The sequence below is a fragment of the Macaca nemestrina genome, chromosome 7 (genome assembly GCF_043159975.1).
Source record: "Macaca nemestrina isolate mMacNem1 chromosome 7, mMacNem.hap1, whole genome shotgun sequence".
Taxonomy (NCBI): domain Eukaryota; kingdom Metazoa; phylum Chordata; class Mammalia; order Primates; family Cercopithecidae; genus Macaca; species Macaca nemestrina.
In genome coordinates, this window is record NC_092131.1 from 101,199,835 (window position 1) to 101,224,218 (window position 24,384).

The 24,384-nt window shown below is 41.3% G+C and overlaps 1 protein-coding gene across 1 annotated transcript in view; it reads right to left on the bottom strand.

Moving 5' to 3' along the window:
* The window catches only part of LOC105488300 (IQ motif containing GTPase activating protein 1), a 114,916-nt gene that overhangs the window by 31,613 nt on the left and 58,919 nt on the right, over positions 1-24,384 (bottom strand). The window contains exons 11-19 of the mRNA XM_071100664.1: positions 23,694-23,778; positions 20,428-20,591; positions 20,076-20,236; positions 18,802-18,926; positions 17,053-17,216; positions 7,407-7,497; positions 7,061-7,228; positions 5,899-6,041; positions 420-590 (exon numbers count right to left, since the gene is read on the bottom strand). Of these exons, the coding sequence (XP_070956765.1) occupies positions 420-590; positions 5,899-6,041; positions 7,061-7,228; positions 7,407-7,497; positions 17,053-17,216; positions 18,802-18,926; positions 20,076-20,236; positions 20,428-20,591; positions 23,694-23,778 (1,272 nt within the window). The remainder of the gene's footprint in view (positions 1-419; positions 591-5,898; positions 6,042-7,060; positions 7,229-7,406; positions 7,498-17,052; positions 17,217-18,801; positions 18,927-20,075; positions 20,237-20,427; positions 20,592-23,693; positions 23,779-24,384) is intronic.

Genomic DNA, 24,384 nt, shown 5'->3' on the forward strand with positions numbered 1-24,384 from the left:
GATAAGATACAATGGGGTATTCCCCTTTTACAGATGGGGACACAAACTTGGAGATTCACCACTGTCTGGTAGCAGTGCAACCATCATTCCTAACTCAGAATTCTTTCTAGGACATTGTTCCGCCTTATCACTGAAGCAAAACCACAGTTGTTTTCCTCGGGGTTCAAATCTTACAGAAAGGTATAGTCTTAGAAGAAGAGAGGAAGAGGTACCCAAGAACTGCCACTGTGCCACCATTAAACACCTGTAGACACACTACGGTTATATGGTAGTAAAGAGGAGGTACCTGTCAAAGAAAAGAGAAGACTAAGAGTCCAGAACTCAAAAATCACACTCAGACAGTCAATGGTGACAGCTGACCGTTTATTACCCCTGCTCTAGATGCCCGCTTGCTGTCTGTGTGATAGGTTCTGAAATACCTGAATGCAGGTGATGGCAGGGATTTGTTTCTTCAGGAAATTCATCCTGGATCGGAATTCCTGTCGAACTAAGTATCCACGGCAGCGAGCCTGCAGCCTGGTGATCAGGCCTTCGTTAGCCAGCCATAGCTGTTCTCGGTTATATGCAGCAGTCACTCCAGAGATAGAACTCTGAAAAAGCAGTGGTTACATTCAAAGACATTTACAGGCAAGAATGGATGCAGGTTTTCTCAAAGTATCATCCACAGCACACAAGCTAACACTCCTGCTTCCTAAGTCTATACTGTATCATTAGCTACGCGACATGAACAAAGCCCTCAAGTCTGTTTTTCAGAACCAGGTTGTTCTCACACACCTCCTCCCACCTAGAAAACATCATAAACAAAAACTTAATCTTCTTTTGCTTCATATGTCATCTCACTTATCCATCTATCCAACACTGACTAGGCTGGGCACTGTGCTGGCTGATCTGGGGTCACTGCAGACAAGAAAAGAGTGACAGGTACCGAACAGGGCTGTGTGCCAAATATCAAGGGACCCCTAGAATGTTACAATGCAGGACATTTCAGGGGGAGAGACCAGAGGTGAGGACTGAAAATTGCTTCCCCAGGCAGATGGTAAGTGGTCTTGAAAAGTAGCCTAGAGGGTTTGGATTGTTACTAAAGATACTGGAGAACCAGAAAACTCTGTCAAGCAAAGGAATAAAACAATCAGATGTTTATTATTTATTTTAGAGACAAGGTTTCGTTCTGTCACCTAGGCTGGAGTGCAGTGGTGCAATCTCAGCTTGCTGCAGCCTCAAATTCCTGGGTTCAAGCAATCCTCCCAGCTCACCTCCTGAGTAGCTGGGGCTACAAGCGTACCAGCACACTTGGCTAATTTTAATTTTTTAAAAAATATTTTTTGAAGAGATGAGTCCTCATTATATTGTCCAGGGTGGAGATTATTTTTAGAAAAACAATACTGTTAGGAAAGTAGCTGACAGATTAGAGTGAGGTGAGACTTCAACCAAGGGGGTGAATTACAATGCTGCTATTGCGATCCAAGTGAGAGATGGCCTGGGCTTCAACAAGGGCAGCAGGAGTGAGAATGGTTAGGAACATCTGGTTACCTATCCAATATCCACCTTCTCCTTTCTCCTTGGTAACAGAGCCTTGATTTTTTTTTTTTCTTTTTTTCTGGGCAACACTGTACGCACTTAAAAGACTCCACGAGTGGTCAGGCGTGGTGGCTCACGCCTATAATCCCAGTACTTTGGGAGGCTGAGGTGGGTGGATCACCTGAGGTCAGGAGTTGGAGACCAGCCTGGCCAACATGGAGAAACCCCGTCTCTACTAAAAATACAAAAATTAGCCGGGCATGGTGGTGCATGCCTGTAATCCCAGCTACTCAGGAGGGTGACACAGAATTGCTTGAACTCGGGAGGCGGAGGTTGTGGTGAGCCGAGATCACGCCATTGCACTCCAGCCTGGGCAGCAAGAGCGAAACTCCGTCTCAAAAACAAAAAACAAAAAACAAAAAACAAAAAACTCCATGAGGTAGAGAGAGGTCATGCGCTGTGAGCAGAAGTAGTACAGCAAGACCTTTGAGAAAGCTCCTTGAGAGAGACAGCTGGCAGCACACCTTTTTCGCTTTCCTTCCCCTTCTTCCTACTTCCTGCTTGGACTGCTAACTTGATGGTCAAAGCTCCAAGCAGTCACTATAGGTAACAAGGTGACCTTGAGAATGGAAGCCACATGACAGAGCACAAAGATGGAGGATCCTGGGACAGATGACACCATGGAGCCACATTTTCCCTGGACTGCTGAACTGCAGAATCATTTCACGTGAGATAAAAATACAACCTTACACACTATTGCAGCCTCTGGTTTTTTCCTATTTAACTGTGTTTGAGGTGTCTGCTGGACTTCTGGACTGCAAAAGGAAGGGCAAAAACCTGGTGGTGGGGAAAAGTGCTAATGTCTGGAAGTACAGATTTAGGAGTCACAAGCACAGGGTTAAGGGCTGGAGCCACAGGCTTGAAAGAGATCACTCAGAAAGAATGCGTAGACGAAGAGAAGAGGGCCAATGGAATCTTCATATAATTCAAGCAGAGGTAGAGAAAGGAAGGTAGCAAGAGAGATTAAGAAGGAACATTCAGAAGTAGGAAAATCAGAAGAGAATTGTATGGGAGAAGCCAAAGGAATTAAGGGTTTGAGGAAGAGACTTTTGACAAGTCATATACGATGAGTGCTCAGAACTGAATTTGCCAATTAAAAGGTTATTGATGAATTCTAAAATAAGAGTTTTACTAAGTAAAAGCTGGACAGGAAACCACACTGCTGTGAGCTAAGAAGTGGATGCTAACAGACAGTGAATTAGTGACGAGTAGACTAACTTTCAAGGCCCTTAGCAAGAGTATGAATGTAGGTGAGGCCAGATCAAGGCCCTTAGCAAGAGTATGAATGTAGGTGAGCCCAGTTCAGGGAAATTCCATGGGCTTTAAAAAATGTTTGTATTATTATTTTTTCAAAGATGTGGGAAATAAAGATGCCTACGTATGTAGGCTGCTACTTAAAATACAGTCCTTGGGCCAGCAGCATCAACACCACCTGGCAGCTTGTCAGAAATGTAGATTTTCTCAGAACTCACACTAGAATCAGAGCCTTCATTTTAACAAGATCCCAGGTGATTCAGACAGACATTAAATCCTGACAAACACTGGAGGAAGAGCATGAAAAGTATAAGGTTTGCAAGGAACTGGGAGAGGATGAAATCAAGCAGTAAGATAAATAATGAGCTTTAGAAAGGATAGCTGTTTCCTCTGGAGAGAAAATGAAGAAGGAATCAGTGAAAATCCAAGTAAGCTGAAAGTACAGAGAGTGGGGAGTACAGAGTGGGAGGATCTATATGTGATGGCCACTATTGTTGGCAGGGGAGGTAAAAGGTCAGGTCACATGCTGAAAATGAGGTAGCATCACTTCCCGTTTAAATTCTTAGGTCCATATATGCAAAACACTATTCAAACATGAGTGTTTCTGTGGAGGTTAATAAGATTCTCAAAGGTGTCCCTGACCTAACAAGAGTTAAAAATCACTCTGCTAGAAGTTGTACCCTGAATTCCCTAGCACAGCATATTAGGCCCTCAAGCTTCAATCTGGGCCTCTTGTCCTGCCACACCTACCATGTGCCAGGTAATACACCATTCATCTCTCCCTCAGGGGTCCATATCCTTTCAGTACTCTGTGCTTTTTCCTTTTCTATTTTCTTTCCTACTTTCTTTTTATAATTTCAGCAAGCTCATCCTTAATTTTCCCTTTCTGTCTAGAACAGCCTTTTCTTTTTTTCTCAGCTGCTAAAATATTATCTATGCTATGTTACTCCAGGACAAAATTAAAATTTCCCTTAAGACTTCCCTTATTGTGCTGTTATTAGAGCACCACTTCTCTCTGCCTTACATTACAGTACTCGGTTTTGTGTCTGCTGTTTTCACAACACTGTGAAATACTGGGAGGTAGAGACTCTCTGATACCTATTTCTATCTTCTTAATGCCCAGAACAGAGTTCAGTGAATTCAAATTTCATCACCTGTGAAATCATTAGCAATGAAAATGAAACACTGGAAAGGTAAGACACTGTAACCCACCATATAAAGAGAACTTTAACCACAAGGTAGAAATCATCTGATGGTAACTTCTGAATAAAGGAACTATTTCACTTTTTCCACAGGTGTATTTTTGACTCGTTCCACACAGGATTTGGGAAATATTGACAAAGGGAAGTCAATGATCTTTTGAAAATATTTTATTGTCCTTTTTCTCTAGGAATCTTGAATGTCTATTAGTAATGTGTCTAATCATGACCTACAGGAGCTTACTGAACATCTTCCCTCAGTATATATTCTTCCCCTTTAACATTCATTAAACAACTCTGGTTTAATTGACAGGAGTGCAGCACCAAGTTAAGCCTTAAAAGTCCTCAACAGTCTATCAACGACAATGTAACTCCCACTTAGAGAAAGTACTGCAAACTTAGCAGCTCACCTTAAAAACTACTAGGGGGCATAGACAAGCACAAATGTGACTAAAATTCGAATCCAAGTACATTAAATTCTGAATGAATACAAAGTTCTTTGGGAGCTTCAAAGGAAGATGAAGGGGGTAAGGAAAGGAAATTTTAAAAAGATTCTTAGAGGAGGTGACTTGAGATGGGTGTGTTTGGAGGACTGAATTTTTAAGGAGGACTGAATTTTTAAATTAAATTTTATTTTTCTGAGACAGGGTCTTGCTCTGTTGCCCAGGCAGGAATGCAGTGCTGGGATCGTGGCTCATTATAGCCTTGACCTCCTGGGCTCAACTGATCCTTCCACCTCATCCTCCCAAGTAGTTAGAATCCCAGACACACACCACTACGCCCACCCAGCTAATTTTTGTATTTTTTGTAGAGATGAGGTTTCACCATGTTGCCCAGGCTGGCTTGAACTCCTGGGCTCAAGCAGTCTTTTTGCCTTGGCCTCTCAAAGTGCTGGGATTACAGGTGTGAGCCACCATGCCCAGCCTGAATTTTTCTTTTTTTGTATCAAGAATCAGTACAAAGGGAAGGATAGAATTTTGACAGATATGGATGGCAGGGGAGAGACATCTCACGACAGCAGAGACTTTGGTTCATGACTATATCCCCATTCCTTAGAAGAGTACCTGCTACATTTGAGGTATCTGACAAATAACTGTTGAATGGGCTGGGTGCGCTGACTCACACCTATAATCCCAGTACTTTGGGAGGCTGAAGTGGGTGGATCACTTGAGGCCAGGAGTTCGGGACCAGCCTGGCCAACAGGGCAAAACCTCGTCTCTACTAAAATTACAAAATTAGCCAGGTGTGGTACATGTCTGTAATCCCAGCTACTCGGGAGGCTGAGGCAGGAGAATCGCTTGAACCTAGGGAGGTGGAGGTTGCGGTGAGCCGAGACTGCACCACTGCACTCTAGCCTAGGTGACACAGTAAGACTCTGTCTCAAAAAAACAACAACAACAACAACAACAAAAAAAAAAACTGTTGGACAGCATAAGCAAAGACACAAAGACACAGAAGATGAAAAAGTACTTTAAAAGCTCTATGAAAACGCTACCTTTATTTGAAAGTGCAGGTTGTAGCTAATATAATTCGTGGAACAGTCAGAAAAGAGACTGAAAATACAAACTGGGAAAGATTAAAGAAGTTGCATTTAATGGAGTCAGCAACCTTCCATTTTTCTTTTATAGATCATCTAACTTTTCTTAGCACATGGTTCATATCACTTAATTCTATAATTCAGATGTTTTACAAATTCAGGCCTTAGTCACTACCCCAACTACTACAAAAAAATTAGCCCAAAACAGCTCATTACATAACCTCAGTTTTAGTCTAGGGTTTCTGACCACACGCCCTTTTCCTCTTAGTAATATCATAGCTTGAAAACACTTTCTCTCAGCTTCTTCTTATGTGAAGAAAGGTGACTTACCTGGATCTCCTCCCGAGAAAGCTGCATAGAATTTTGCACAAAATTTGGGGGTTCGTCCCATCCTCCTTCCTGGGTCTCCAGATTGTGGTAATAATAATATCCACCTTTTACCCAGTGCTTCACCCACTTGCTGTTATTATCTCCTGGCAGAAAATAAAGGAAAGATAGAAGACACCCAGAGCCACACTCCCCAGCTGTACACATCCCGAACTGCAGGATTATTACAGTCAGTTCTCACAGTCTAAATGAAGACCACTCCAAAAGCTGCTCCTTGGATCTGTGAGAGTAAAGGCGGGATCCTAAGCCCCCATTAAATTATGGCTTTGTAATGACTAACTTAGCTCATTTATGTCTGTAAGAAGAAAATACCTATGATGTCCAATTATGGAATTAACCATGATTAACTTTGTTTATTCCAAAGCCTATGTTTAAGGCCTGTCTGTCTTAAAAAATTTGCAACCATTGAGCCTCTCCAATTTTTCAATTTATTTATTTATTTATTTTTTGAGACACAGTCTTGCTCTGTCGCCCAGGCTGGAGTGCAGTGGCACGCTCTTGACTCAATGCAGCCTCTGCCTCCTGGGTTTAGGTGATTTTCCTGCCTCAGCCTCCTGGATAGCTGGGAATACAGGCACACGCCACCACGCCCAGCTAATTTTTGTATTTTTAGTAGAGACAGGGTTTTACCATGTTGGCCAAGCTGGTCTTGAACTCCTGACCTCAGGCAATTCACTCGCCTTGGCCTCCCAAAGTGCTGGGATTACAGGCGTGAGCCACTGCACCCGGCCCAGTTTTTCAATTTTTAAAAGTCCATAAAATGTGATAAAAAATCTTAAGTTTTTCCTGGTTTTTATACTCAAACTACTTTTAATTGCCTATAGGCTTAATCAGAACCACTGCTACTCTGTGAAAGATAAGCAGTTAAATATTTTAATCTTTCCCACATTCTCAGAAAATTGGCCTTGTTAACACAGCTGTCCACAAAGGGGGGGAAAAGGATATTTTCAAAAACAGGGATTTTAATCTCCTTTAAAATGAGCCTAAGTACCGTACATCTATGCTAAAAGATCTTTCCCTATAGCTTATCCCTTTCCTCTACATCTGTCCCCTCGTATACTCAAGGGTTAGCTTCAGGGCACATATGTATTACCCCAGAACTCACCTACTGCCAGTTTTTTCTTCTTGGCTTCAGCAAGGTCACTCTGGTAAGTTTCACCACATTCAGGGATGACTCCATATAAGCCAACATCAGGGGAACGAAGGGCACTCAGTGTTTTGCCAACATCACCACTTTCTACTGCCTCATTAATGGCAAAGATTCCTAAAGCAACTATTCCGGGAAAGAATTGTTACTAGAATAGTTTAGAGAGTGTCTAAACTCACATACTGGTTCACTTAACTATATCTACTGGCAAATTGTTCCCCCATACCTATCTTGGTCAAGCTGTATGGAGCACCTTGTCACCCCCAGCCTCCACCAAAACAGAAATAAAACAGGTGATACATACACTTCTGTGCTTCTTGGGTGTCTTTGTTGGACTGCCAGATTCCACCTTGAATTTCATCCAACCATAACACGGCTGACTCATCCTGGATTTCCTACATATCATTGAAACCAAAATATTAAAGTCATGAAATTGGGGTACCTGTAACATACATGTGATGAGGGGGGTTTCCCAGACACAATTCAATATGGAAGAACAGGCTTAAAAAATATGAGACACGTGGGTTAGTCAAATGGAAGAAGTAGGCATCAAAAAACTGGTAAAAGATTGGGTGCAGTGACTCACACTTGTAATCCAACACTTTGGGGGGCTGAGGCAGGAGGAATGCTTGAGCCCAGGAGTTCGAGACCAGCCTGGGCAACATAATAAGACCCCATCTCTCTCTAAAAAAATTAGCCAGGCATGGTGGTGCATACCTATAGTCCCAGCTACTAGGGAGGCTGAGGCAGAAGGATTGCGTGAGCCCAGGAGGTTAGGCTGCAGTGAGCCGTGTTCTTACCACTGCACTCCGGCCTGGGCAACATAGTAAGACCCTGTCTCCCAAAATGAACAAACTGGTAAAGGTCATAAGATAAGGGAAATGGCTCACATGTAGGTGAAGATTATATAAAGATGAATTTAAGTGATTCAGGAGGAGTAGTTCAGCTAGAAGGGGCAAGAGGCCCAGATAGATTGGGAAGGGGTCCAGAGACTTTAACAGGGTGACAAGGGCCAGGGTATATATATAAATATGCAGTACTTATTTGAAAGCCTCCTTTGCCAACAATATTCAGAGGAAGTTAATGTTCTCTATGACTACTAATGTTTTTAAGACTGCCAAGTCTTACTTTAACCAGAACCTTTGAAGTATCACATTTAAAGCCAGGAGTCACTACAGGCAGTCTACATTTCTTACCAGCTGATATCCTAAAACTTGAATGTTAAATCAGTTGCTGGGAACTTAAAAGCAAATTTTCACAGAGAAACATAACGAATGTTGTGATTACTTTCCTTAGTACAGCCTCACAGCATAGTCTGAGTTGACTATTGCAGACAGAGAAGATGTATGATGTAGTTGAGGTGACTTACGTTCCTCTTTCTAAATTCATTAAGACAATTTTCTTTTTTAAAAGAGCTTGTTGGTGAGCATTTGCTCTGAACGGCATTTTAAACAGAAATAGATTAGTAGAAATATCTTCCTCTAGTATTTTCCATTTTTTTTTTTTTTGAGATGGAGTCTCGCTCTGTGGCCCAGGCTGGAGTGTGTTGGCGCAATTTCTGCTCACTCAAGCTCCGCCTCCCAGGTTCACACCCTTCTCCTGCCTCAGACTCCCGAGTAGCTGGGACTACATGCACCCGCCACCACACCCGGCTAATTTTTTGTATTTTTTTTTTAGTAGAGACAGGGTTTCACCGTGTTAGCCAGGATGGTCTCAATCTCCTGACCTTGTGATCCGCCCGTCTCGGCCTCCCAAAGTGCTGGGATTACAGGCGTGAACCACGGCGCCCAGTCGTATCTTCCAATTTTCAAGAATGTGGCTGCCATATTCCAATTTGGGGAAGTAGTTTAAGGATTAGCCCCAGGTAGTCACTACCGTTACTGAGAGTTAGCACAACAGGATTCTACTTCTACCTACTCGCAGTGTGAGAGTCAGAATTAGAAACCACTGCTGATAACCCCGTTAGATTTCCGTGGTCACATTGAGGTTATGCAAGCTTCAACGATTTCAAAGAGTGGGGGTCCTTTGTTAGGATGCCTGTAAGGTCTTTACAGAAAGCATCAATTCAGCAGAATACTGGGGCACTCTTCTCTAGAAAAGACAAGACACTTCAGGTTTTAAAGTGGCCAGGTTGTGGGAGTCATGTTTGTGGTGATATGGGCAGACCCAACAAAATTAACATACTCATGAGGCTTGAGCTAACAGCAATTGGTATAAACAGCAGCTCAAAAATTCATTTAGATTGCCTGATGTGAATATAATTTGCCAAGGCACGAATGAGGCAGAATAAAGAACTCAATAAATCACCATAACTGTGTCCAAATGAGGGTCTGAGCTGTGACGCAAAGTGAAATGTTTGACTGCCCAACAGCTGAAGTCACAAAACCTTAGGGAAGGCTTGGCTTTCCTCCTGTTTTATCAGAGAAAGACACAACATTTCATTCCATATAGTGAGGCAGCCACAATTCCTACAATTTATAAAGAGTGCAGGTGACAGAATAAGGGCAAGGGAAAGCATCTGAAATTGAAAGCAGTGATTTCTCCTAAATGGAGTCTTTTAGAAAGATCATTTAACCTAATTGTGGTAGGTTCTGGCCTTACAATTCTAAGAGGCACTGTCCCAATTTTAAGAAGCTCACAGTGTTGGGATAGGAAAAGAGTAAACAGATAAACAGAACGCAAGAACAAATAAATCACTTAAAAGCTGCAGAACCTAGTACCTTCCTACCACTAGCCGCTTCCTATTACCGAAAATAGAAACTGACAACACACAATCCCCTAGAGTCCTAAGAATAACTACTGGAAATACTAGGCAATATTTCCAATGTGAGACAATACAATGAGTCAGCTGCAGGCTTGTAACAACTTAAATTGACAAGTCATAAGCAAGAGGGCTGATGGTCCGGTCTCCAAGAGAAGCAGTATAAAACTCCGTGCATCATAAAAACAGAAGCATTTCCACAGAATCAAGTCATTTTTGGTTCACTTCTGGGATAATCATACAACAGATATCTGAGCAGAATCTGCTGTAAGCAAAGTTGTGAGACTTAGCACAACCTCCCTTGCATTCAGAGAGAAAGGCAGAGCCTTTCTGAGCATTCAGAATTCTTTCTTCCTTGCCCCATGCAGATTAAAGTAAAACCTTTCATACATACTCCTTAAGAAATAAGCAGTAGAGCAATAGTATGAAAGGCAAGAAAAAGTGAATGGATGGGTGTCTCAGGTGTTTCAGGGAAACATAATAGAGAAAAGCCCCTCACCAGAATGAAAAAGGAGAGAGACAGCATACACTACCTCATCCCAGGTTCTTTCTGCTCCAATTAGACTGAATAAAATGACAAAACCTAAATCCTTCTGGTAAAATTTATTTTAAAGAGATCACCTAAGATTAACTCAAATCACTGAGCAGAGTGTTAAAACCCAGGTTAGATATTATGGACAGAAAACAGATTTGCTGTAAAAATGCTATATAAGATATATTAAAGTACAGCTCTCTAACAACTCTGACACTTAGAAACACTCATTGCATTTCAGAAGAGGTAAAGAGATAAGGACCAGAAGTCAGAATTTAAAAAGAGAGGGCAATGATTGGAGGTAGAAGAGGTGAAGAAGACACAAAACACAGGGAAAGAGAGAAGAGACAAAAGAATGACTATGTTATGTACATATGTATATGGAAAGCACACACTCACACATCCCTCTAAAGGGCACCTCTCACCACTCAAAACTTTTTAAAAAGCCTTTACTATGTGGCATGGTTTGCATGTGTGATGATAGACACAATATTACATATATAAATACATAACCACATATATACCACATACACACATAAACACACATACACAAATCTGTACAACATATTTATCAACTATACAGCATAAGCACTGACCAATTAGGATGGAGCAGAGTCCTTATGGCCACTGCTGGTTTAGTTGCCGTATAGTGGGATTTCAATTAGAGTTGGGGAGTGATGGCACACATATTGGGAGGGTTGGGACAGTAACAATGTACCAAACAAAATAGAAGTATTTCAATGTCCTAACAACTGGTACAGCTGTGCCGGTGTGAACCAGCTGATTACTAGCTACATGCATATAAGCATGTGTGCACAAGTGCATACACACACAAGGAGGTCAGAGAGAGATTTAAGTCATTCCTGTTTTTGAGACAGTGTCTCGCTCTGTCGCCCAGGCTGGAGTGCAGTGACCCGATCTCGGTTCACTGCAAGCTCCGCTTCCTGGGTTCACGCCATTCTCTTGCCTCAGCCTCCCTAGTAGCTGGGACTACAGGCGCCCGCCACCATGCCGGGCTAATTTTTTTTTTTTTTTGTATTTTTAGTAGAGACGGGGTTTCACCCTGTTAGCCAGGATGGTCTCGATCTCCTGACCTCATGATCCACCCACCTTGGCCTCCCAAAGTATAAAGATTACAGGCATAAGCCACTGTGCCCGGACGATTTAACTCATTCTTATTCTTTCTTCTTTTATTTTATTTGTTTTTTTTTTTTTTTTGAGGTGGAGCCTTGCTGTCACCCAGGCTGGAGTGCAGTGGTGAGATCTCTCAGCTTACTGCAACCTCCTATTCCTGAGTTCAAAAAATCCTCCTGCCTCAGCCTCTTGAGTAGCTGGGACTACGGGGTGTGCCACCACACCTGGAAAATTTTTGTATTTTTAGTAGAGATGGGGTTTCGCCATGTCAGCCAGGCTGGTCTCAAACTCCTGACCTCAAGTCATCCGCCTGCCTTGGCCTCCCAAAGTGCTGGGATTATAGGTGTAAGCCACCACATATGGCCCAAGTCATTCATATTCTTAATTATAAAATGAGATCCAGAGGAGCCCTGATATCCATGTCTTGCATTCAGACTTTACTACACATGATTAGTAATCCACTTGATATCAAGAGTCCCACAAATGCTTAATTTAAATAAAGAGAGACAAGACATGAGTGAAAATGGTAAAGATTTCTGAAAATCCTCTCCACCATGAAAAACAAACAAAAAACACTGGCACACTGGCAAACAATCACCAGCATCAGTTTTTTTCTTTTTTTTCTTGAGATGCAGTTTTGCTCTTGTCACCCAGGTTGGAGTGCAGCGGCGCTCACTGCAACCTCCGCCTCCTGGGTTCAAGTGATTCTCCTGCCTCAGCCTCCTGAGTAGCTGGGATTACAGGTGCCCGCCGCCATACCCAGCTAATTTTTTGTATTTTTAGTGGAGATGGGGTTTCACCATGTTGGCCAGGCTGGTCTCGAACTCCTGACCTCAGGTGATCTGCCAGCCTGGGACTCCCAAAGTGCTGGGATTACAGGCATGAGGTACTGCACCCAGCCTTTTTTTTAAAGACAGGGTCTTGCTTTGTCACTCAGGCTGGAGTGCAGTGGTGCAATCTTGGCTCACTGCAACCTCAGCCCCTCAGGCCCAAGTGATCCTTCCATCTCAGCCTCCCAAGTGCCTGGGACCACAGGCGCACACCACCACGTCCAGCTAATATTTTTATTTTTTGTAAAGACGGGGTTTTACCATCTTGCCCAGCCTGGTCTCAAATTCCTGGGCTCAAGCTATCCATCCGCCTTGGCATCCCAACGTGCTGAGATTACAAGCATGAGCACTGCACCCGGCAGTTTTTTCAATACGACAGAAATTAACCAAAGGCCTGCAGAAACTGGAGAGTGTATTCAAGAAAAACAGCTGAAACTCAGAACAGTGAGTTCTGTGGTGCTTTAAACTCCCCTAATTCCAATCTGCCCCTCCTATCACCCCCTGAAAGCCTCATTCCCAGAGAACTGTCATTAGCTGACCTGTTTAGAGGTCACACTCGCAAGGCTGTCTTTATTTGACCTGACCAAGAGCTCATCCAGTGCAAACAGCCTTTTCTCCAGAAGCAATTGTCAAAAACATTAAGGATAACAGTTTAGGCAAACAAGAGACTAACTAAAAACCTTATAAGGAAGAGCTGGAGAATGAGATGTTCGTGGAGAACTCTGACAGCTTGACATATTCCTGGATGGGATCTAGGAGGCCACAGTGCATGTGTGGGCTGTGCACAGGCTCAGAAAAGATCTAATAAAGCTCTTGTTTAGCATATCGTCAATTAATATAAAATGGACAACCTGCGGCCCTCAGGGTTGCTCTGTCTATGAAGTAGCCATTCTTTTATTCCTTCACTTTCTTAATAAACTTGCTTCCACTTTATGGACTCTCCTTGAATTCTTTCTTGTGTGAGATCCAAGAACCATCTCTTGGGGTCTGGATCAGGACCCCTTTCCCGTACAGTATTGCAGCTCAAAACAAAACAAAAAATATCCCCCACACAAAAAATTCCCGACCATGTGGCTTCACTGGTGACTTGTACCAAATGTTTAAAGAACTAGTTAATCCTTTACAAACTCTTTCAAAATATAAAAGGAAAACTTCAAGTCATGAGGCCAGTATTACCCTGATACCAAAACCAAACACAAAGATACCAGAAGAAAATAAAACTACAGACCAAATTTAAATTAAGATCTTTTGCTTGTTAAATTTGTGATTCAGTGATAAGCATTTTTAAAAGCACTCCCAAATGGCTGATGGAGACTCAGATGCTCAGGTGATGCCAAAAACAAACAAACAAAAAAACCAAAAAAAAAAAAAAAAAAAAAAAAAAAAAAAAACCCCAAACCAAAAACAAACAAACAAAAAACAATTCCACCCAATGTATAGTTCATCCAGATGGGCCTGGCAATGTTAAGCAATTTTTCCTTTAACTCCCTTGACTTCCTCCGCCTTTGATGAAGTCTGAAAAGTTATTCCACAGCAAAGGAAATGCTTCAAACTCTATAGTCACATCCTCAAAAAGTTTATCTCCGATGACCCAAACAAAACACATACACAGCCTTTTCAATTATTTACACTTTATCTATTTGTGACTTGATAAACATTGTGTTTTTTATCCACTGTGGCTATCAGGAATAATGCTACTATGAAGATAAAGTTGTTCAAAGTAATTGTAATACAAACTCATCTTTTAAAATGTTTGTATTACCTGCTACCTAGTTTGCTGAGGACATTGACAAGGTTTATGCCTCTTTTTACGCTGCTGCTATCTAGGAAGTTGCCTTGTATGTAGTAGGCCCTCAAATAATTGTTGATTAAAGCATAATTAACATCTATTTTCTAACTGTGATTGATCTCCTTTTCAGTGCTTACTAAGTAACAACAACTGGATAGAACCATAGCCTTCAGAAGATTCTTGAAGTGAGGCAGCAAGTGGAAGTGCTAAAAGAAATTTTTAATTCTGAGTAGCCAGAGGTATAAAAACAGACCAAGATTTTAGTGTACTGGAGCTTTTTGCACATGACACTCATGTGGGCTCTGTAAGTTTGGGTGAAGGGTAGAGGAGTGGGTAATTTTGTATGTTGGTAATATTATGATGTTGACCGATCTCCTTTGATTACATTGCCATGGCAGTAGTTGACATTACCATGTCCTAATCATGTAAATGTAGTATCTGATAGATACCACCAGGTTTCATTTAAGAGACATTATTATGCAGAATGTCACTTGATGCTGTGGAGAGGGTTGAATCACAACTGCTATTTCATAGCCAGGAAATTGAGATCAACTGATTTTACTTACACAGGTAAGAAGCAGTTGGCTCTAGGGAAGCTAGAAATGGAAGTCTCTGTCTTTGATCATTTTATTGGATTAGTGTTTCCGAAACTTGGCTGGTCATCAGAACAATGAAAAAGTCATTTTTAAAATACAGATTCCTAAGCTTAAAGTCTAATTCTACTGATTAAGAATCTCTAATGTGTCAGGCTGCAATGATTCTATGTATGCCAGTGGTAGCAATGTTTGTTTTTGCTGCTAGGAAATTCCAAAAGGAGCCTTATATCTGACTGTCAGAGGAGTGGGGTTTTGGAGAATAAGCTAGGTCGGCTTCCATATCTAAAAAGGGAAGTAGATTGAAGATATACCTTGTATAGCTGTCACTCATGCTGTCTATCAAATCACGAATAGATAAAGCACAAATAATTCATATGTCATCAACTCATGAATGGATAAATGTGGTAAAGTGGAAATAATCCATATGTCATCAACTCATGAGTAAATAAAATGTGGTACAGCCATACAATGGAATACTATTCAGCAACAAAAAGAAATGAAGTACTGCTGCTACGACTTGGATAAACTAAGCTAAAAGAAGCCAATCACAAAGGACTATTCATTGTGTAATACCATTTATATGAAATGTTCAGAATAGACAAACCCATAGACACTGGGGCAGATTAAGGGAAAATGAGTGACTACTAATGGGTACAGAGTTTCTCTTGGGGTGATAAAATGTTCAAAAATTGACTGTGGTGATGACTGCACAATTCTATCAACATTAGACTAAAAGTCCACTTACACTGAATTGTCTGATACGTGAATTATGTTTCAATTAAGTTGTCATAAAAAAAACTTCATGACATTATTAAAGCTTCATATATGTATTCCCTATGGCCATAACTCCTCTCCAAAATGTATACCTAACAGAAATGCATATATATGTGTGTGTGTGTATATATACATATATATATATATAAACCAAAATTAAAATATTCATAGAAGCAGTATTTACAGGCCATGGGCGGTGGCTCACGTCTGTAATTCCCAACATTTTGAGAGACTGAGGCAGGCAGATCACTTGAGGTCAGGAGTTCGAGACCAAACTGGCCAACATGGTGAAAATCCATCTCTACTAAAAATACAAACACACACGAAAATTTAGGCGGGCATGGTGGCTCTTGCCTGTAATCCTAGGTACTGGGAGGCTGAGGCAGGAGAATCATGTGAACCTGGGAGGCAGAAGTTGCAGTGAGCTGAGATTGCGCCACTGTACTCTAGCCTGGGTGACACAGCAAGACTCTATCTCAAAAAAAAAAAAAAAAAAAAAAAAGAAGCCCTATTTACAACTGTCTGAAAAAAACAAACAAAACAACAACAAGAAACTTCACTAATAATTTATAATCACACAATGAAATAGTACACAACAATGAGAATGAACAAAGGATGGCTCCATGCAACCACATGGATGCATGTCACGAACATTATGTAGGGTAACAGAAGCCAGACACAAAAGAGCCCACTTAAATCAGCTCAAAAGTGGACAGAAATGAATTGTGGTGTTACTAATAGAAATCAGAATAGTGGTTACCATCAAATGGAGGGTGGCTAAGGGTGGACGGGGATATGAGGAAGGTCTCTGTGGAGCTGGTAATGGGTTCTACAATCTGAATGCCAAATACACAGGTGTGCCTCCTTTTGAAAATTTATGCAATTGCATACCCATCTATCTTGTTCATTTTTCTGGATCTCATATATATATATATATATATATATATATATATATTTTTTTTTTTGAGACAGAGTCTTACTCTGTCCCCCAGACTGGAGTGCAGTGGCAAAATCTTGGCTCACTGCAACCTCTACCTCTCAGGCTCAAGTAATTCCTGTGCGTCAGCCTACCAAGCAACTGGAATTACAGGCATGCACCACTATGCCCAGCTAATTTTTGCATTTTTTTTTTTTTTAGTAGAGATGAGGTTTCACCATGTTGGCCAGGCTGGTCTTGAACTCCTGGACTCAAGTGATCTGCCCACCTTGGCCTCTCACAGTGCTGTGGGATTATAAGGCATGAGATACCGCGCCCAGTCCTGGATCTTATATTTCAATAAAGAATTTACTGAAAGAGACACAAAAGACTGTCAACAACAAACAAAAGAACAAAAACCCAAATGTGTAAAACAGTATGAGCTCCTGGAAGGTGGAGTTTATGTCTCTCACATTTTTGTGTCCCTCCAGTGCTTTCATTCTAAGGGTGCCCAGAAAGCATTCACGGAATGAATCAAGGAAGATATTCCTACCTCTATCTTTGTTCTAGGAGGGCTGAGGTGCTCTGAACAGAAAGAACAATTCTGATGCCACTCACCTGGGCTTTCTCTCTCTTCGCTCTAATCAGTGTGTCTTGGTAATGCTGGGCCACTTCTGCAAGGACTCCCTCAAGTTTAGCTGCAGGAATCTGTAGGGCCTGCAGAGTCTTTTGGGCATCACCTTCATCCAGGGCTTCATTAATTAAACCAATGGCTAAAATCCCTAAATATAAAGAGATAAAGTTTTTTTTTCAAATTAAGGAAGTATATAAACAAATCAATCATGAAACATACTAACTAATCATAACTAATCATAAATCCACCTAAGAGTAACCATGATTCAAATTGCAACTTACCATCCATTAAGCAGCACTGTTTTTTTAAATATTAGTGTTTGTTTCATCTAAACTTGCTTGTATTCATATTCCTATTGAACGCTCAAGTCATTTTGTTTCATTTTTAACTGCTCTAACTTAAGTGATGAGGATTTTTATGAAACTGGCCTTACTGTATAGCTTTTAGGTACACTGGAATGTGTAATCAAAAACATTCTTGAGTCACAAAGGATTCACAGAGTCTTAAAAAGGTTCAAGTGTCCTTAAAAAGTCACCTAATTTAACACTTTTATAGAAGAAATAATAAGGCTTAGCAATCTCTTCTCCAACATTACACAGCAAACAAATGGCAGAAGAAAGATCCAAGCCCAGGGCTCCCTAATGCAAGGCAAGGCTCTTCCCACTAAGTCAGTTGAATATTTCTCACAGGAAATACAAATTAAAATTAGAAATGTTCATTCCCCAGGTATCTTAGGCAGCCGTACTGCTTTTGTAAGGACTCTGCTGTATAATAAAAAGTCTGGCTGGTCTTTGTCTCTGGAGGAGCCTCTAAGAACCTTCGGATATCCTGAGTGATAGGTATGTTTCTGTTATTCATAGTGGGCCCCTCTGCCCACACCTGAATTTAGGCCAACCAATGACTCCTGGTTGGCCTCTTGAGAGTTTAAGGATGGAGGCTAGCCATTGACTTTGAGGTTTAGAGTCATGTGATACCAGCCTGGCCTCCCAATCTCCAGGGAGCAGAGGCCAAATGAAAATTGAGTTTAATCGCAAAGCCAATACTATCAATCACGCACATGTAATGAAGCCCAAATAAAAACTCTGGACACCCAAAGTTCAGGTGAGTTTCCCTAGTTGGTGATACATATCAATGTGCCAGGAGAGTGACACATCCTGAGAACACAGAGGCTTCATATTGGGGACTCTCACAGATATTGCCTGATGATTCTCTTCTTTCAGCTGATCCTGATTTATATATTTTATAATAAAATTGTAATCATAAGTCTAGCATTTTCTTGAGTTCTGTGTCATTCTAGCAAATTATTAAACTAAGGGGATAGACAGCTCCTCCAAATTTGCAGCCAGTTGTTCAGAAGTACAGTGGCCTGGGAACTCTGCAGCTTTCAGCTGGTGTCTGAAGTGAGAGGAGTCTTGTGGAGGAACATGCCTACAACCTATGCAATTTCACCCGATTCCATGTAGTGTCAGAACTACTTGTTATAACAGCATTTAAAAATAACAGATCATGTTCAATTCACCTCCCCCCAAATTTAGTTCTTATTGGACATATACCTAATTATAGCAATTGCCTGGTGTTCTCAAAACAACATCCAACTCTAGCTTTTTGTGTTATATAGATATTTTTAATCTCTCACCCAAAAATCCTTCTAGGAATAGTATTTTGAACCACTTCATGGAATCACATCATCATTACTGGTGACATTATTTGGGGAGGACAGGAAGATAACTCACTCTCATGTTCCTCTTGCACCACCAGGTTCACATGGTCCACACAAGCTTGGATATCATTCCAGGTAATGAATTCATTATTCTCTGCATGTGCCTGAGCCTTCAGTTTCATCAACTCATCGAGATACCTGCCCCAGACCCCCAAGTAAAAAGAGCATTAAGCATAGCATTTTTAAATATTCAAGGAACAAAGATTGCTAGGGTATCCTAACCATTTGATATATTCTCAAGGCCAGTTTTGGAACCGCATAGTTGCTCTAAACAAAGTGCAAAAATGCAGTAGAAATCACTTATTCTCAATATCCTGTCACATATTCTAAATTCCACATTAAGACTAACTCTAGAATCAAAGGCAGCAGTTCAAGCAATTCCTCCACAGACAAGAAAAAAAGGCTAGACATGAGCTAATAAATGCAGAAGGAATGACAGAGCAACAAATCATCATCGGCAACTTTTACTGAAGGTACTGATTTAGGAAAGATTATCAATTAGGTTAAAAAAAAAATCACAGGAAAGGTTAAGGGAAAACTGGGTATTTTGATGGTGCAAAAGAGATGATGTTCTAGTGATGAGGGAAAAACATAAATATGCAATGGAAATGTAAGTGGTCTCCCTAATCCAGGGATCAATCTTAGTATCTCTAATGGTGGAAAACGTGAGTTTTATATGCCTATTGATATGAGGCAATATGAAATACACATCACCAAAAATGTTGAACTGAATCATGACAAACATATAGATTTAATTTCTAATTTACAGGAATAAGGCAGATATGAGAAAGCAACTAGAACTATCCATAAAATAGGACGTCTTACATGGCAATTGGTCCCATCCTTTTAACAAGTCAGTGTCATGAAGAAAGAGACAATTCTAGATTAAAAGATACCCAACGGACACAACAGCCAGATATAATACATGTTCCTAGGCTGGATCCTGTTTTCAACAAAACAGTTATAAAGGACAGTTTGAGAACAACTGAAGAAGAATGAAAATGAACTAGCTAGGGTTAGATGATATTTTAAAAGTATTATTTAACTTTGTCAGAGATAGTGTTATTTTGACTATGTAACATATTTCAATAAGCCTACTTACATATTTAGGAACGGAATGTCATATTTTTCAGCATAACAAAGAATTAAATGAATCAAAGTAGAACCAAACAAAAGTATGACCATGATAAAGTAATAATGCCTGCAAAGAAAATCGGAGCACTGACATACAAAAGACAGAGTTAACAGCTACGTAATGGATTCACTCACTTCACTCTGGACACCCACCTCTGACAGTTTTCTTCCTCAATATTGGTAAGGCCCGTAACTGAACTGCTCAACTGCTTCCACACTGTATTCACATCTCCTGATTCCAATGCCCTGTTGATCAGGGCCACCGATGACAACATTTCCACTGCAACAGAGAGCTCTGGGTGGGTGAGATTATGCTGTACAGAAAGGGACAGAAGGGAAAACAGTGAGGAAAGACATTCTCCAAGACCCAGGGAGTTATAAGTTTAACAAAACCAAAAGAAAACCAAGTTTATGCAAAAAAAGTTCTACCTAACCACAAGAAGTGGGTATTACATTCACTTCCACCCAACTTTGCTCACAAACAGGACAGGTTTAGTGAACTCACTTCAGGACTCTGTCGCTGCAGGGTAGCCAGCTCCTTCTGATAGAGATCGGCGGCAAATGGATACACCTGGGGCAGCTGGGCTTCGGGATTCATCAGTTCCAAAACAGTCTTCTCAGCAACACCCTTCTGGATTGCAGCATTAATCACTGCTACCGCTGCCAATCCTGTGTAGAAAACAGGAGTCAGAAATGCAGTGGGCTTAGAGAGCCCTCAGGGGAAGAAGGTGCCAAACTTCACGGAAAAAAATTACATTCTGTGGCTATCAGCCATCAAGTTTGAAGTGGAACTTGCATCTTAAAAAAGCAGCCTCCTCTGTAGGAAGAAGGGCGAACTGTACGTTATGTGAACCATATCTCAATAAAGATGTTTTCTTCAAAAAGCAGCCTCCTACCTGTTCTCCTCATCCCTATTTTCTTCCTATTCAATTCATCCTATATCTACCACTACTTCCCACCTAAACCATCTCTTCCTTCTCCTACTTACTGCCTGGCTTCTTAAGCTACCGTCAAAGCTTTCTACAATGTTTCCACCCTTTGATCTTACACAACTCAGCCCAAAACATTTACAAAATTTGTATTCTAACCACCATTCCTTAAAGACGTCTTTCAACAACTGTACTTTGGCTCCCGCCTCCTTTTTCCCTCATTGTCCTGCACTAGGAACGTTTTCTCTCCTCTTTCACCATCCAAATCTTAGCAAACCCTTAAGTCTCACCTTCTCCAGATATTTCCCTAACAAACCATGAAGTGTGTGAGAGCCAAAGTGAGCCTACATTGACTCCAGTTCTACTTCCAAAACTGGAGTAAATTGGCCAGGTGTGGTGGCTCATGCCTGTAATCCCGGCACTTTGGGAGGCCAAGGCAGGTGGATCACGAGGTCAGGAGATCGAGACCATCCTGGTCAACATGGTGAAACCCCATCTCTACTAAAAATATAAAAATTCGGTGGGTATGGTGGCACGTGACTGTAATCCCAGCTCCTCGGGAGGCTGAGGCAGGAGAATCGCTTGAACCAGGGAGTCGGAGGTTGCAGTGAGCTGAAATCGCGCCACTGCACTCCAGCCTGGCAACAGAGTCTCAACAACAACAACAAAAAGGCACACAGACCAATGGAACACTAGAGAGAACTCAGAAATAAAGTCACACATTTACAGTCATGAGGAGAACATTTTTTGACAAAGGCACCAAGAACACACATTAGGGAAAAGACAGTGCTATGGTTTGGATTCGGTTTGTTTGTCCCTACCAAATCTCATGTTGAAATCTGATCCCTGACATCACCCTGAGGGTATGAAAAAAAAGAAAAGAAGAAGAAACTTGATCCCCAGTGTGGTGGTGGGAGGCAGTGCCTAGTGGGAGCTGTGTGGGTCATGGGAGCAAATGTCTCATCAATGGCTTCGTGCCATTCTCGTGGTAGTGAGCTCTTGCAAGATTGGATTGGTTCTTGGGGAGAATGGATTCGTTCTCATGAGAATGGGCTGTTATAAAGCCAGGACCCCTACTCACTACCCCAGGGGATCGGTCCCTCCTCACATGAGTCCATTTGCCCTTTGATCTTCTCCTTCATGTTTTGATGCAACACAAAAGCCCTCACCAGAAGCCGAGCAGATACTGGTGCCTTGCTTCTTGTACAGCCTGCAGAGCTGTGAGCTAATAAATTACCCTGCCTCAAGTATTCCTTTATAGCAACATAAAATGAGCTGAGACAGACAGTCTCTTCAATAAATGGTGTTGAGAAAACTGGATAAGCATATGTAGAAGAATAAAGCTAGATCCCTATCTCTCATCATATACAAAAATAAATCAAAATAGATTAAAGACTTAAATCTAAGACCTGAAACTATGAAACAACTGGAAGAAAACATTGGGGAAATGCTTCAGGACACTGGTCTGAGCAAAGCCTTTTAGCTAAGACCTTAAAAGCATAAGGAATGAAAGCAAAAATAGACAAATGGGACTATGTCAAGCTAAAAAGCTTCTGCAAAGCAAAGGAAACCAACAACAAAGTGAAGAGACAACATACAGAACGGGAGAAAATATTTGCAAATGATCCATCTGAAAAGACAACAATAACCAGAACACATAAGAAATTCAAACAGCAGCAAACAAAAACAAAAACAAAAACAAAACCCACAAATAATCCAATTTTTACATGGCCAAATAAGCTGAATAGACTTTTATCAAAAGAAGACACACAAATGGCCAAAAGGTATATGAAAAAATGCTCAACATCATTAATCATCAGGGAAATACACATCAAAACCACAATGAGACACCTTCTCACTCCAATTAAAATGGCTTTTATCAAAGACAAAATATAACAAATGCTGGCAAGGCTGCAGAGAAAGGGCTCATACACTGTTGATGGGAATGTAAATTACTATAGCCACCATGGAAAACAGTATGGAGAGTCCTCAAAAAATTAAAATAAAACTACATATGATTCAGCAATCCCACTGCTAGGTATATGGCCAAAAGAAAGGAAATCAGCACTCCCATGTTTATTGCAGCTGTATTCACAATAGCCAAAATATGAAATCAACCTAAGTGTCCATCAATGAATAAATGGTAAAAAAAAAAAAAAAAAAAAGTAGTATATACACATGATGGAATATTATTCAGCCATAAAAACTGAAGGTCATTATGTTAAGTGAAATAAGCCAGACACAGAAAGGCAAATACCTCCTGATCTCACTCATATATGGGAGCTAAAAAAGTGGATCTCATGGAGGTAGAGTTGACTGGTGGTTCCCAGAAGCTGGGAAGGGTAGTGGGGAGGAGGAGATAGAGAGGTTGGCTAATGGGTACAAAATTACCATTAGATACAAGGAGTAGGTCTAGTGTTAGATAGCACAGTAGGATGACAACAGTTAACAATAATGTATAGTTCAAAATAGACAGAAGAATTGGAATGTTTCCAACATCAACAAAAGATAAATGTATTAGGTGACAGATACTCCAATTACCCTGATTTGATCATTACACATTGTATGCATGTATCAAAATATCATACGTCAGTGCTTCTTGGTTGGTTTAAAAAACAAAACAAAACACATGTACCCTCAAAATATGTACAACTATTACATAGCAATTAAAACCACAACAACAACAACAAACTGGAGGAACCCGCCTGCCACCAAAAGTACCTGGCAGTTGGTTACGGCTGGTAGGCTCAGGTGGGGGATGAGAGTGACAGAAGCTAACCTCAGACCCTTTAGTAACACAAAGCCACAACTTTCCTCCCATACTGTTTCAATGGACTCTTACTTCTCTGATATTGCTGGGCAGCACTGTTTGCAGCATCCACTCCAGACTGCAGCTCCTCCTTCTGCAGGGGGTCAGTCTGACCACTCTGATAAAAGCAAAGAAAATTATGTAAAGATTATTCATTCCTATGACTCCAGGTCTTAAGGTTCTCATCTCTCAAAAGCAGTCACTAGGGACAGAGAGCCATAGTCATAAGTGACAGCTCAGGCTACACATAGCCAAGGTGGCCGCCCCAGCTAGAGCCAAATGCCTTTGCCAAAGCTGGGGTAGAGTGACTTTACAGATACCAGTACATTCTTAAACATATTACATGAAAAGCCTCAAAACATTCCTTTTTTTTTTTTTTTTTGAGACGGAGTCTCGCTCTGTCCCCCAGGCTGGAGTGCAGTGGCCAGATCTCAGCTCACTGCAAGCTCCGCCTCCCAGGTTCACGCCATTCTCCTGCCTCAGCCTCCCGAGTAGTTGGGACTACAGGCGCCCGCCACCGCGCCCGGCTAGTTTTCTGTATTTTTTAGTAGAGACGGGGTTTCACCGTGTTAGCCAGGATGGTCTCGATCTCCTGACCTCGTGATCCGCCCGTCTCGGCCTCCCAAAGTGCTGGGATTACAGGCTTGAGCCACCGCGCCCGGCCAAGCCTCAAAACATTCTAAGGGAAAAGTGTTCGTAGAATCTTAAGCACGTTAATGCTACT